Raw genomic sequence first — 13,407 nt, forward strand, 5'->3', positions numbered from 1 at the left:
GCAGCAGCTGAGTGCGTGCATGCCTTAACTCATGTGCAAGGGAGAGACGTTTACTGCAATATAACCATGACGTGTCTGTGTGTGTGCGCCCGTGTGTGTGGATGGACTTGACCCTTGTAAACCCTCACGGAACTACAGTAGTTAGTACGTGTTCAGAGCACTGAAGTCAACCTCCCTCCCACCTCCCAATGCAGGAATTGTCCGAAAAAGGGAGAGGTAGCAGTTGAGCAATTTCTGTGTGTGGTTTAGTGGGTCCAACCGAACTGTGTCGTTTCCTCACCGTTTGCCCTCTCACAGTTCACAAACACAGCAGGTACTGCAGCACAAAAGGGTCCATGTGTTGTTGCTCCATGGCGCAGAAACCCCTAAAAAGGCCATATTCTGTAGATACAAATCTGGGGATTTGGTGTGATTGTGTTTGAACAATGTTAACCACTTGTTAAGTCCGATTTTATACTTCGTTGTACGACGGTGTCGCACAGTGACAAATTGGTGAAATCTAAAAATGTCACCTATAATAATTGCCCAAAATGCAGTCACGAAGTTGAAAGTGGTTAATGTCCGTTCCAACAAGGTATCACAATCTGGAGTGCGTTTGCTGAGTGAGTATCAAAATATTAAGGTGGTTTTCTGTCATGAAGCAATCACTGGCTCCACACAACGCTTCTGCAGTAAATTGTACCTCTACCACTCCACCAATTCCACCTTTGCATTGGGCTGCTTAAGGTTCTAAGAGGCTTCCATGTCTGAGATCGTTGTCTGAACAGCATGACACACTACATCATCCAAGTGGGGAATTTTTTTGGAAGTTCTTTTCTGGTGTATATTTATTTAATTCCTTTTTTCTTTGTCAAGTTGTTTTGCTGATTGAATCATGTTTGCAGATATTCTGACCCTAAAAGTTTAAGTTCAAAGGGAAGGTCCATATTATCTCATGAATGCAAGAAAGCATTTGATCCCACTTGATGCCAAGCGATCAGATATTTAACAGGCTTTGTCCGTGTTCCCAGTTCCTCATGGTCACCCGCCATCCCTGCATCAATGCCTAACTAACAGGCCTGTTCTTAACACTGGGCAAAATCTGTTACTCTCTTCTCTCTTCTTCGCCTTCCTAAATCACTTTAAATGTGGTAAAAATTCTGAAGAGCCAAGCCAAATATTGTTTTCCTTCCAAAAAAATCAGCGTCTCCCCCTCCCCTCCTTTGCTCTCTCATCTCGAGTCCTGTGCCGTTTCTTGACTGTCTTACAATCTGTTGCTCAGAATGTCTTTAATGCTAGCCAAGGAGTCAGGGATATCGCCTTTTTGTCGTGGACCCCCTTAACTATATTCCCACCACAGGTGAGTTGTGTATGAAGGAGAGATGTATTCAGCCTGGCTGTCCTGTAGCTTTGCCATGAGTTTTTAATTTCTACTTCGAAACCCCTCTGTGATGTTGTAGACTTCCCAAAAGGGTAAACATTCAGGCCAGAGGAGATCAAACCACAATTGCATGGTTGTTTATTGTGTTTGGTTTTTAGAGCAGTGATGGAAGCTTAAATATCACTGCTATTCCCCTAGACTCCTTGACATTACAAAATGGGATATGTTGTAGTCATTACTGTTACCCTGTCTTGAAACCTTGATTCAACATGATTGGAAAATGAAAGTAGTGGGGGACGAAGCAGCCTAAGTTTGTATGTTGCATGAGGATAAAGAAATATGGAACTAATCTGTTGCATGAGGGTTGCCATGTATTGTACAGTGCTGTATCCCTGTGTGTAATAGCATGCTTCCCTGTAGATTATATGGAAGAGGTAAAGCATTCACTGAATTTGAGCTGGTCTATTGTCTACTGGTCACTTACCTGCATCACTGCAATGTTGGAACGTTGTGTTGAATTTTTATTTTGTATAAATATTGCAGGTGTTTTTGATATATAGCTTAGTTGTTGTGCATAGATAATTTACATTTATTACAATTGACAATTACAGTGTAGACATTTGGCAGATACTCTTATCCAGAGTGATAAGTGCATTGTAACTGTCATGTAAATGACATAAACCCTAGTCAAGAAATGACAGGGTACTGTAAATAGTACAATGTAGTGCTTCAAAGAAACTATGATACTGGGTAATCATCAAACCTGCTTGTCTAAACAACATGCTATCTAAATAGTTGTTCTAGCAAATTAGTTGTGGAAACATACATACATTTGAAATCTCTGCAAATAACTTATAAAGCTCAGACTTGCCTTAAGCATGTTGTTGGCTCCCTGAAAAGAGTGGATTCACTGATGGGAATAATTTGAACACTAGTACTTTGACTCCCCTCCATCACGTTAACTCACAACTCATCACTCTAACTCAGTCCTGCTTTCTTTGTTGTTGTCGCACTCTCTGTGTACTATCCTGTCTCTAACCCCGTGTCATTCCCTGTTACAGGAGGCCAGGGGCCAGTCGGAAGAGAACATAAAGGAGGTGAGCAGCCGCCCCTCCCATGAGGCCCCCATGCGGGAGCAGAGCAGGGCGGGGCAGGGCGGCGGCCCGGGGCTTTATAAGGTAGTCAAGACCGGCCCCTCTGGTCACAACATCAGAAGCTGCCCAAACCTTAGGGGTATCCCCATTGGAATGTTAGTACTGGGGAACAAGGTCAAGGCAGTAGGCGAGGTACGCACTCAACCCCCCACTCCCTCCCTCCCTAAAAAGAAAACGAAAAAATAAATAAAAATGCTTTGTGTTTTTGTGGCTTCAGCTGAATAAATCTAAATTGAGATCACTGTAAATACTAAAGTTCTTGTTGCCAGATATTGCCCTTTCCTCGCTAACAAGTTAGGAATCAGTATTTCCCTCTTCGCTTAGATTTTTCAAATGATTTGAATGTAAAGAATGTAATTTCTTTTTGCAAGGGGAATGAATACACACGATGCTTCTGGGTGAGGGTGTGTGCTCTGTATCTTTACACTCGTTGAAGACTTCTCTTTTATCAACTTCCCTGGTTACAGCATTTTGACCGTTTCCTTATTTCTTTCAGCCTGTCTGTAAACTCACTTCATTCTCATGCCATGATACTCAAATGCCTTGAAATATTTTATTTTGAATCACAAAATGCTGGAGCCACACTGTGACTTGCTATATCCTTTTTTGCACTCTTTAACTCCTGTGAATAACGGCACTTTTGAGCTCTCTAAACTGCCTCTGACCCTATAACTGAATGGAGCCTCCCCTTATCGGACCTGACCTCTCATTGGCTGCTATAGTGTGTCATGCTGTTCTAGAACTTCCTCTCTGAACCTGTTCTGGAATGCCCTGTCTGGATCTGAAACGTGCAACCCCCACTCACTAACGCTTCCTCATCTATGTCTGTTTGTCCAAAATGATGATATTTCAGGGAGTTAAGAAAAAACAACCCCATGCATTTACCTTTCAATAAGCTACCTTTTTAGAGTAAGTTTTGTTCATCAATTTTGTCCCCTGATGTCTGTTAATGCCATGAAATCGATTAAATCAAATCAATGTGATTTGCCACTGTAGGGTGTGCTTGTAAATCGGATGATAATGGATTGTGTTTGCATGGACTGATCTCGTAGTGTATATGTCTGTGTTTGGGTGTGTGTGGTTTTGAAGATGTCATGGTTGTTTGTTATGGTTTTCATACCTTGTGGTTGCACTAAGATACGATTTTAGTTGTATGATCCCGGTTAGCTGTAATGAATGAATTTCAATTGGACTTGATGTGTGTGAGGATGCTTCACGACATGTGAGTATGTACGGATAAAGAGGGTTGTCTGTGCATCAGGTGGTCAACTCGGAGGGAACGTGGGTGCAGCTGGATAAGAACAGCGTGGTGGAGTTTTGTGAGAGCGACGAGGGAGAGGCCTGGTCGCTGGCCCGAGATCGCGGGGGAAACCAGTACCTCCGCCATGATGACGGTAAGTCACCTCTTGTCTTTGACAACTGAACGCCACAAAACAAACAACATTTAACTTGATTTGTCAGAAATAGGTTCACCCTAAAGTCATCCCACCAATCAGTAGGGAGCTGCACGTGTCAGATAGGTGTAGTCAAAGTTATGTACACTCTATAAAGCTCCTTACACACCGGGTCGTTTTTTTCATGCGAATAGTAAGTTTTTTTTAAAAACCTTATAAAGTCAATGCAAGCTTCCATGGAGCGAAAAAAGCGTCTTTTAATTATTCGGAACGAGTCCGAATTTTGCATATATTCGCATAATCGCCGGTGTGTAATGACCTTTAGTCTTGCCCAGGTGCAAACAAATAAACTTTAACAAGACTGAATAATTCAAATATGCACAATGTATAAATGTAGATTAAATGCAAGACACAATAGCAGGAAATATACAAAATTACAAAAAAAATACATTTAAGACAGTAGTGGGTTCGAACACCTGAGGCCTCAGAATAACAATATACAGCACAATTATAATATAATAAACAGAGGACAGAAAACTCTATTTTGGTAATGAAATACAGACATTGGTACTAAACTGGACACATCACCCTTGAAAGAGGTTAAAAATGGGGACAGAGACTAAATAATCTGAGGAGGTCAATATTTCCTTCACTGAAAGACGAACAATATAAAGCACACCTAGTTATCATTGTATAATAAATACATAATATTGTGGAACAATGTATTTGTGGGTCTTGGTTTAGCCTACAGTGTAATATATTTGTATGCCATTACTGCTTTGTAATATTGCAAGAGTCCTAGACCACCGATTACCGATGTTTAGATTTTTATTTATTTAAGTAAAAAAACAAGCAAATAATTACAAATGAACAAATGTTTTGCAAAAGATTAAATCAAATATATATTAAATAAATATATATACAGATTATCCGAGTGGATCAGATTTGGATTTTAGGTTGTTCCAAACCATCCAAAAAGACTGCATTAGGATCACCTTGATATCCAATCTGTGACCATAGAATTATCTCAGCAAACATAATGTTAAAAAAAAAAAAATGTAAGTTTTATTAATCAAATATCTTTAACACCCAATTCCAAATCTCATCCACTTTGATAGGGATTAAAAGTTTTGAACTCTTTGGCCCAGGGAATTCACCATTATCCATTCAAGGGCCAGCGTAGAGTATCTGCTGATGCAGCCATACTTTGTTCATCACATAGCTACAGCATAGTCTTACTTATTAAAAATACTTAATTTTAGAATTATATAAATGGATAAATGACTGTCATTGAGGAACTGCTCCATAATGGGATTCCCTAACAGTTTGGAGGGAGTTGGCTGAAAACACGGCTGGTGCTGCTGGCTGCCTGCCTAGCCATTCTGTGGTCAGCTGCCATATATGCCGATGTGGCAGATGACCAATAACCCTCTCAGTGCTTTTATCATCCCCTCAGGGCAAATAAAGCCTAATGTGATAAAATATAGTAGCATGACCCAAGCCAATATAATACATTTTTAGCTTACTGTAACAGAATGGAATACAATACCACCCTATATGTTTGATCCCGATTTAGTTGTTGATTTTGTCCAGAGTTGATGTTAATTTATTTGCTCTTGTAGAACAAACTCTACTGGAGCATGGGGCTCAGACACCACCGCCCAGCCCTTTCTCTGTTCAAGCCTTCAACAGAGCCACCACCTCCAATGGAGCACAAGGCTTTGACTATGGCATCTCCAACAACAAAGGTGAGATCAGCTTATGGGGCTTTGTCCCTCAGATATGACTAGATTTTGTCTGTATTCCTCTCCGACTCACTAGATTGACTACTCTACCTGGCATGAAATCACCTTTATTTCAACATCCAAACGTTTTTGTTATGATGATCACTTTTGTTATGGTTGTAATCAGTGTCTTTTCATCAACCACATTCACACAGTAGCCATTTTGATCTCTGTCATGCTCTGGGGTGGGCACCCAGTCTGGGTATGGCAGAAGACCAAATGGCCACCGTGTGATTATGGTCAGTAGCGAGTCGACACTCCTTTCCTGATGCATATCTCACCCTGCACTTCTCTCTGCCTTTTCGTTTACTCCCTGCTTTATCATATCTGATCTTTCCCTAAGGTTTTGAATGGGACCTTTCAGTTGGATGCTTTGTCCCATATACATAATGCAAAAAAAAACGTTTCAGCCTGGGTAGGTAAGGTTTCTAGGCATACCTTCAGTGTCTAGGAACAGGCAATGAAAATCTGACACATTTTCACAATATTCTTTCGCAATTTTTAGTTTAACCACTTAAACCCTATATACTGTATGTCATTGACCGGGGTCTCACAGGGGCCTGTACTTAGTCCCCTCCTTTTTTCCCCATCTACAGTAAATTTCTTCGCCAAAAGTAGCCAATCTACAAGTTCACAACGTATCGTGTTGAGAGCTTGTAGATCTGCAATTGTTTGCCAAATGTTTGCCTATTATGACATGCCCAGAATAGGGACGCTAGGGTTCATGTGGTTAAGAGTTAACTTGCCCCAGGGTAGGGCGAGGCATTTATTCTATTCTAAAAAAGAAAACACTAACATTCTCCGCACCACTTGTGGTGCACACCTTCATACTGTATGCACGTGATACAGTATGAATCGATCAATCTCTCTCTAAAGTCACAAATGCCATCATTTAGCCACTGGGCTATCATCCATTTTTTTCCTCTTCTTTTTTTGCGCATGGTTCTTAATGCGTGGTTGTATCTTGCCTAACATTACTGCAGTGTAAGGCATGTGTGTGTCATGTGTCGCATTGTGCATGGACCAGTCGGTGTGCTTCTGTCCAGTCGGCCTGGGCATCTGTCCAGCTGCTGCCGCAATTCACCCGTCTGATAAGACGGACCGCCCTAAACACTAGTCTGTGATGACATCACCCATTATCCCACCTCACTTAAGTTTACTCCCCAACAAAACTGCCACCTCACCCCCCCCTTCCCCCCAGCATACCCTCAACCCCCGTTACCTGATTGATTGATCGATGGATAATAATCCAATGGTTAATGTTGAATGACTTGACCCACCCCCAACCCCCTCTTTGGAATCCTAAAACCGTAGTGTAAGCTGTAGTTTTCCCCTTCCTCTGTCTCCCATATTTGCAGGTGACCGGTTGAGTGCCACACTGAATCCCATTCAGTCTGGGCCCTTCCTCCCGGCAGCTCCCACCTCCTCCTCCGTATTTGAGCAAGCCGCCCAACCTCCCTCTTCCTCCCTTGTCCACAGCCCATTTGTGTTTGGACAATACCCCTCCCAACTGTCTCAGCCGCAACCACAGCTTCCGAGTAAGTCTGTCCGTCTGTCTGACAGTGTCGGCGCTTGCTTGCACAGGTGCTGGTCCTCCTTCCTCCCAGCTTCTCCCCCTCATTGGTTTTGTATTCCGTTTTCTTTTTTTTTCTCCTCCCCCTGTCTTTTCTGTTCCTTTTATCTTGCTTATGTTTTTTTATTTTTTTTGGGGAGAGGGGTGGGTGGGAGGTTCGACATGTGACACATAACATTGCTGTTATGTTGCGCTGAAGTTCGTTTTGGGCTGAGCTGCTCGTCTTATTCAGCTTGATTGTTTTTCCATGTTGAAGTCAGCGTTTTCGTTCTTCTTCCTCGTCATCATGTTCATCCCTGCTTTGGCTCTGCTGCTTCCATCCTTGCTTGGCCACCTGTCTCAACCAGCCCAGGGCTACACTGCAACTTTAAATGACAGCTGCCTCCTTAGTTTGTCATTTTCGGGCTACAATTGCCCAAATTGCCCAAACAGCGTAGCTAAAACCACTTTTGTACATCACTGGGATTCATTAATTTCAAACTAATAAGAACACTTTAATTGAGTGGTCCTTAGGCCCGGGTTCAAAATATCTGTTGAACTGTCTATCTATCTGTCCTACTCTATCTCCCTCTATATATATCTGTTTGTCTCTGTCTATCCTAGTCTATCTCCCTTTATATTTTTGTCATTGTCTGTCTGTCTGACTGTCTGTCCTAGTGTATCTCCCTCTATATATCTGTCTCTTTGTCTGCTTGTCTGTCTCTTAGTCTATCTCCCTCTGTCTGTCATAGTCTATCTCCCTCTATCTGTCTGTCAATCTGATGATCTCTCCTTCTCTCTTCCTGTCGCTCTCTATCTGTCCATTGACCTGATCTGCCTATGGCTCTTTATCCTTCATTGCCCCAATTTCTTGGAATTTTCTCACCACCATTATATTTCAAACCCTGATTCCTCTATATGCCTCCTTTCTCTCTCTGTGATGGCCTCCCTGCATTTCGTGCCTTGTTTGTTTACCTGCCTGCTGTTTTCTGCTGTAGATGGTTCATCATGCAGCCTTGCTTCTCACGAGCGTGTGCATAAAAGCAGTTCGTCTGTGGCTGGGCACGGTACTGCTCTCTCATCTCGTGCTCTCAGGCAAAAGGGTGGGTAACCACAAAATGCATGCCTACTTTAGACTGAACAATGGGTGGGTAGAAACTTACTTAGCCCCCGAAACATAATCTATTCCCTATTGCACAAAGTGCTTCCTTTTTTTGTATTTGCTGAATAACGTGTTGTTAGTGTAATGTTAACCCTTAAAAAAAACGTGTCCATAATGTAGGTCGTAAATAGGATAATCCACTCAGTAGGAAAAAGAAAACAAAAACATGGGAAAGAATACTGTCTCCTTAAGTTGGTAACACAAACCTTTTGTTACTGAATTTCGGTTGAGATCTCTATCAGGGGGAATATGTTTAAATTGGGACTAGATTCCAAGCTTGTTCAGATTGTTGGGATTTAAAAACAACAATGGCCTTCGACAGGATCCATCCTGGCATACTGGTTAAAAAACTACTTCCGATTTGTTGGTATAGGTCTTAGGGCTGGGCTAGACACCATCTTCAGCCTCTCCATTATCCATTACCTATTTCCATCAACATCAGACACTTATACTAAATTGACAGAGTGGTGGGAGAAATACATTATAAAAGTGAGTAAATTACATCCAAACTCATTCATTGGAAATAGTTTAGTCTTAGTAATGCTGCTTGTTTTTCAACGTGTGAGATCTCATTCACCCTTGCGGTCTCAGTTTCATTTAATTTCTTCCTTCAATTCTGCGTTTCCTTTCCATTACTAACTTTGTTTACTGCTCAGAGAGCTTGAATGTTGTGCCCAGAGATAGAAGGACGTGCCATCGTCCCTAAGTCAAACAACTTTTCCGGTGTAATTGTTTTTGAATTGTGAATGTTTAGGTGAACGAGGTAACCTGATGCCCGGTGCACGCCCCATGTCTCCAGCCTCCAAACACCGGCAAGCGAGCCGCTCACCAAAGCAGGAGAATCGGGGTAACCGCTCATCAGACCAGAGCAGAATCAAGACGGGCGAGGGCAGCCTCTCTGCCAGTGAGGCCCTTATCCTGCGTTCAGACACGGCCAAGCTGAGGTCTGACTCCCACAGCCGCTCCCACTCACCCAACCACAACACCCTGCAGGCTCTGAAGGCAGACGGCCGAAACTCAGGACTTCGTGCAGAGTCCCCAAACTCCAGTTCGCGCTCGTCTTCCCCTAAACAGAAAGGCCTGTCCACCTCTTCAGGCAGGTCCAGCCCTTCCAGCACACCCTCTCAGCGCTCTTCCTCGCCCCACCATGACAAGAACCTCCCACCTAAATTGAGCCCGTCATCCAAGACCAAACTAGACCCACCCAGAGAGAGGTCCAAGTCGGACTCGTACACCCTGGACCCGGACACACTGAGAAAGAAGAAAGTTCCACTTACCGAGCCGCTCAGGGGTAGGTCCACCTCCCCCAAACCCAAACTGTCTCCTAAAGACCCAAACAAAGGAGGCATTAGTAATTTGGAGAATCGTGCACCTTCTCCACACGTGACCCAAGAAAACCTCCACAGTGAGGTGGTGGAGGTGTGTACCTCTAGCACGCTCCTCTCCAATGAGGAAGGCAATGATGAAGGCAATGAGAATGTGGACGTGCAAAACGCTGAGAATGCTGAGAACGTTGAGAACGCTGAGAACGCTGAGGAGGGCTCAGGAAAGGTGCACTTCAGCATCGGCAAAGCGCCCGTCAAAGAAGAGCAGGAGAGCCGATCCTCACCGAAGGTCAGCCGCAAGACCTCCAGTCGGCATGTGCGCCCCAAGAAGGACAAATCCGGGCCCCTGTTTAAAGGCGAAAGCACATCCAGGCTCACAGAGCCCGCCAAGCAGGCCATGTCACCTTCAGTTGCTGAATGTGCCCGAGCGGTCTTCGCAGCTTTCTTATGGCACGAGGGCATAGTCCACGATGCTATGGCCTGCTCCTCCTTCCTGAAATTCAACCCAGATTTGACCAAAGAGCATGCCCCCATTCGCAACTCCCTAGGGGGGGGACAAGCGGCAGAGGAAAAGGAAAACAAGTTGAAAAACCGTCACTCCTTGGAGATCTCCTCTGCACTGAACATGTTTAACATTGCTCCGCATGGCCCCGACATCTCTAAGATGGGAAGCATCAACAAGAACAAGGTGCTTTCAATGCTGAAGGAGCCGCCACTGCCAGAAAAGTGTGAGGACGGTAAAGGAGATGCTGTCTCCTATGAGGTGACCTCCCACCCCTCAATGAGGGCCAAGTCAATCCTGCCGCTGACCTTGCAGCATCTGGTGGCGTTCTGGGAAGACATCTCTTTGGCCACGATCAAGGCAGCCACGCAGAACATGATTTTCCCCAGCCCAGGATCTAGTGCCATCTTAAAAAAGAAGGAACATGAGAAAGATGGTAAAAAGTCAAAGAAAGAGAAGAAGAAGAGGGAGAAGGCGGAGGTTCGTCCCAGAGGGAACCTATTTGGGGAGATGGCCCAGCTAGCCATGGGTGGACCAGAGAAAGACACCATCTGTGAACTGTGTGGGGAGTCTCACCCTTACCCTGTCACCTACCACATGAGACAGGCTCACCCAGGTAAGTCTCCACATTGCCTCTGTTCTTAGCCAAGTCGTTTACCTGACATTGACGTCATTGTCTTGATTGTCTTTTGAGGCTCTTTTCATTCAAAGTGTCATACTTGTCTTTATGCTTTTGACAGGCTGTGGTCGATACGCTGGAGGCCAGGGCTACAACAGCATAGGCCACTTCTGCGGAGGTTGGGCTGGGAACTGTGGAGATGGAGGCATAGGAGGCAGTACCTGGTATCTAGTGTGTGACCGCTGCAGAGAGAAGTACTTGAGAGAAAAACAGACCGCTGCCAGAGAAAAGGTAATCTACTATGTGTTTATAAAACGCTAATCAGTCCATGTGCATTGATAATCACATTTCTCGGACCATACCGATGGTCTGGCATGTTTAGTCCATTGACTAAACCTTACAGTATACTTTACTACTTACTATTACAGCTGAACATTTTTCAAAGCATATTGCGGTTTCTTACATTTTTGTAATAGTATTTATTCGTTTTTACTTATAGAAGTTGTCGCTATTTTCATTTGGCGGCAGGAGACAGACGGGTAGAGAGAAAAGTGCTGTGGTGAGACTGTCAGAGGGAGGAGGGTGGGTGAGGCAAATGGGCGGTGCAAAAGTCTAAAGAACCTGTCTTACAAATTATGTAAAGTGCAGCGTAAGAGTCATTGCTAGTTTACAACTGACGCAGTTGTCATTTTCACGCCCAGTGCCCACGTTGTGCAAGTACTTGGGCCTATATGTTGGTCTCAAAATTAGGTGTGATCAGGGAAATTCACACACACTCTGCTGTGAAAACCCCTCCGAATTCCTCTTAGGTTTTCGGTATGTGGAGAGTTTTGTTTAACCCGTCTCTTGGCATCATTATCACATTAATTCTGCTCCTGTAGCTAGTCGTACGCTTTCACTTTGCACATGAACAGATTGTTTCCTCAGCAGAAAATTGTTGGCGTCACCTCCGACTTGCCAAATCTGTCAACGGCGTGCCAGGTGCACCTGGCTCTCAAAGAGAATGGGAGACGGCACTCTGCTTGGTCTAATTTATGTTTTGTCCAAAACGCCTATGACTAATTCAGAGATTAAATACAATCTCTTTGTGCCTTGCACTTTATTTTGAGAGTAGATTATCCGCTAACTGGCAAAATCGGAGTTGGACATGTTGGCAAGGCATTTGCACAATGCGCTTTAGACCATGCAACACCATGTGCTGTAGATCATCTGAATAATGCTCAAAATCAGTATAGTTTGAATGAATGTAGATCCACTCAACCTCCAAATGAAATTAAATATCCATGACTTATTAAATGCACAATGATGGTTAGCCAATATAGGTTCAGTGGTACATTGGTTCTGTAACATTTTATTGACGAAAGAACATTTTAATAAACGCTAAATCTAAAAGTGAAGCCATTAACGGGACAATGGCGTTCATGTATAATATACTGTATGGCCATGACAATGACATGTCAATGACACTGGTATGGTCCTTTAAACCACTACGCATCTGCATTTTCCTCACCAGGTGAAACAGTCCAGGAAAAAACCTCTGCAGGTAAAGACGCCTCGGGCGCTGCCCACCATGGAGGCCCACCAGGTGATCCGGGCCAACGCTCTGTTCCTGCTTTCCCTGAGCAGTGCTGCAGAACCCAGCATGCTGTGTCACCACCCTCCTCGGCCCCTGCACTCACAGCTACCTAGCCTCAAAGAGGGCGTCTCTGACGAACTACCCAACAAAATTGGCTGTCTCTACCTGCAGACGCTAGCAAGGTACCTAGCAACTAAAATACTAATAGGTTGCCTCGTATAGACTAGAGCGGTGCCGACTCGAGGAACACGCAATTCGGGAACGATGTGTAGTAAACTAGTACTAGTACTCTGTCAGTGTCTGCGATACGCACAACGAGTTTGAGGTCGATTGGTTGGACGGTTCTTGAGATATGTGGGATACAGACGGACTTGCACTCACGCACGCACACAGAGATTGCATCTCCATACTGTATATTCACATATATGGGTATCACCGTATATGGGAAATTGGGAATATCAGTCTAATCGGCGGTCCTGGACAACTGGATTTCCATTATGCCTATATATGGTTGGATCTGCATTTCTGGACAACAGCCTATCCGACCGACTTAACACCGAGCACTGCACTCCCTTGGGTCTTCGGCGATATGCGGTTATCGTTCAGGCGGTTCTCGGCTCTCGAGATACATGAAGGACAGATATATACTCACACGCATGCACGTACATACGCAGAGATTTCGCACAGTTATAGTAGGATTGTTGATGTTATGATATATATTGAAACATATTGAAAATGTTTGTGTGTGGTGACTCAAAAAAACGTTAAACTTGCAGGCAACACACAGAGAACTATGGCGCTTACCAAGATGACAACCTTTTCCAAGATGAGATGAGGTACCTTCGCTCGACCTCGGTTCCTGCCCCCTACATCTCAGTCACCCCTGACGCCTGTCCCAATGTGTTTGAAGAACCAGAGAGCAACATGAAATCCATGCCTCCCAGGTAACACAAATTCTGACTTGTGGGCATGTCTCTTT

At 44.1% G+C, this 13,407-nt stretch overlaps 1 protein-coding gene across 24 annotated transcripts in view; it reads left to right on the plus strand.

The window, feature by feature from the left end:
- mycbp2 (MYC binding protein 2) overlaps positions 1-13,407 on the plus strand; it is an 82,549-nt gene that overhangs the window by 54,328 nt on the left and 14,814 nt on the right. For 11 of the 24 annotated variants that reach the window (XM_080413074.1, XM_080413087.1, XM_080413097.1 and 8 more), the window contains 8 exons: positions 2,422-2,646; positions 3,776-3,908; positions 5,531-5,656; positions 7,051-7,230; positions 9,161-10,849; positions 10,974-11,143; positions 12,366-12,610; positions 13,205-13,372. In XM_080413074.1, the coding sequence (XP_080269200.1) occupies positions 2,422-2,646; positions 3,776-3,908; positions 5,531-5,656; positions 7,051-7,230; positions 9,161-10,849; positions 10,974-11,143; positions 12,366-12,610; positions 13,205-13,372 (2,936 nt within the window). The remainder of the gene's footprint in view (positions 1-2,421; positions 2,647-3,775; positions 3,909-5,530; positions 5,657-7,050; positions 7,231-9,160; positions 10,850-10,973; positions 11,144-12,365; positions 12,611-13,204; positions 13,373-13,407) is intronic. The other 13 variants (XM_080413076.1, XM_080413081.1, XM_080413084.1 and 10 more) reach the window with 7 other exon arrangements.

This window comes from Gymnoscopelus braueri, assembly GCF_963280865.1.
Source record: "Gymnoscopelus braueri genome assembly, chromosome: 18".
Taxonomy (NCBI): domain Eukaryota; kingdom Metazoa; phylum Chordata; class Actinopteri; order Myctophiformes; family Myctophidae; genus Gymnoscopelus; species Gymnoscopelus braueri.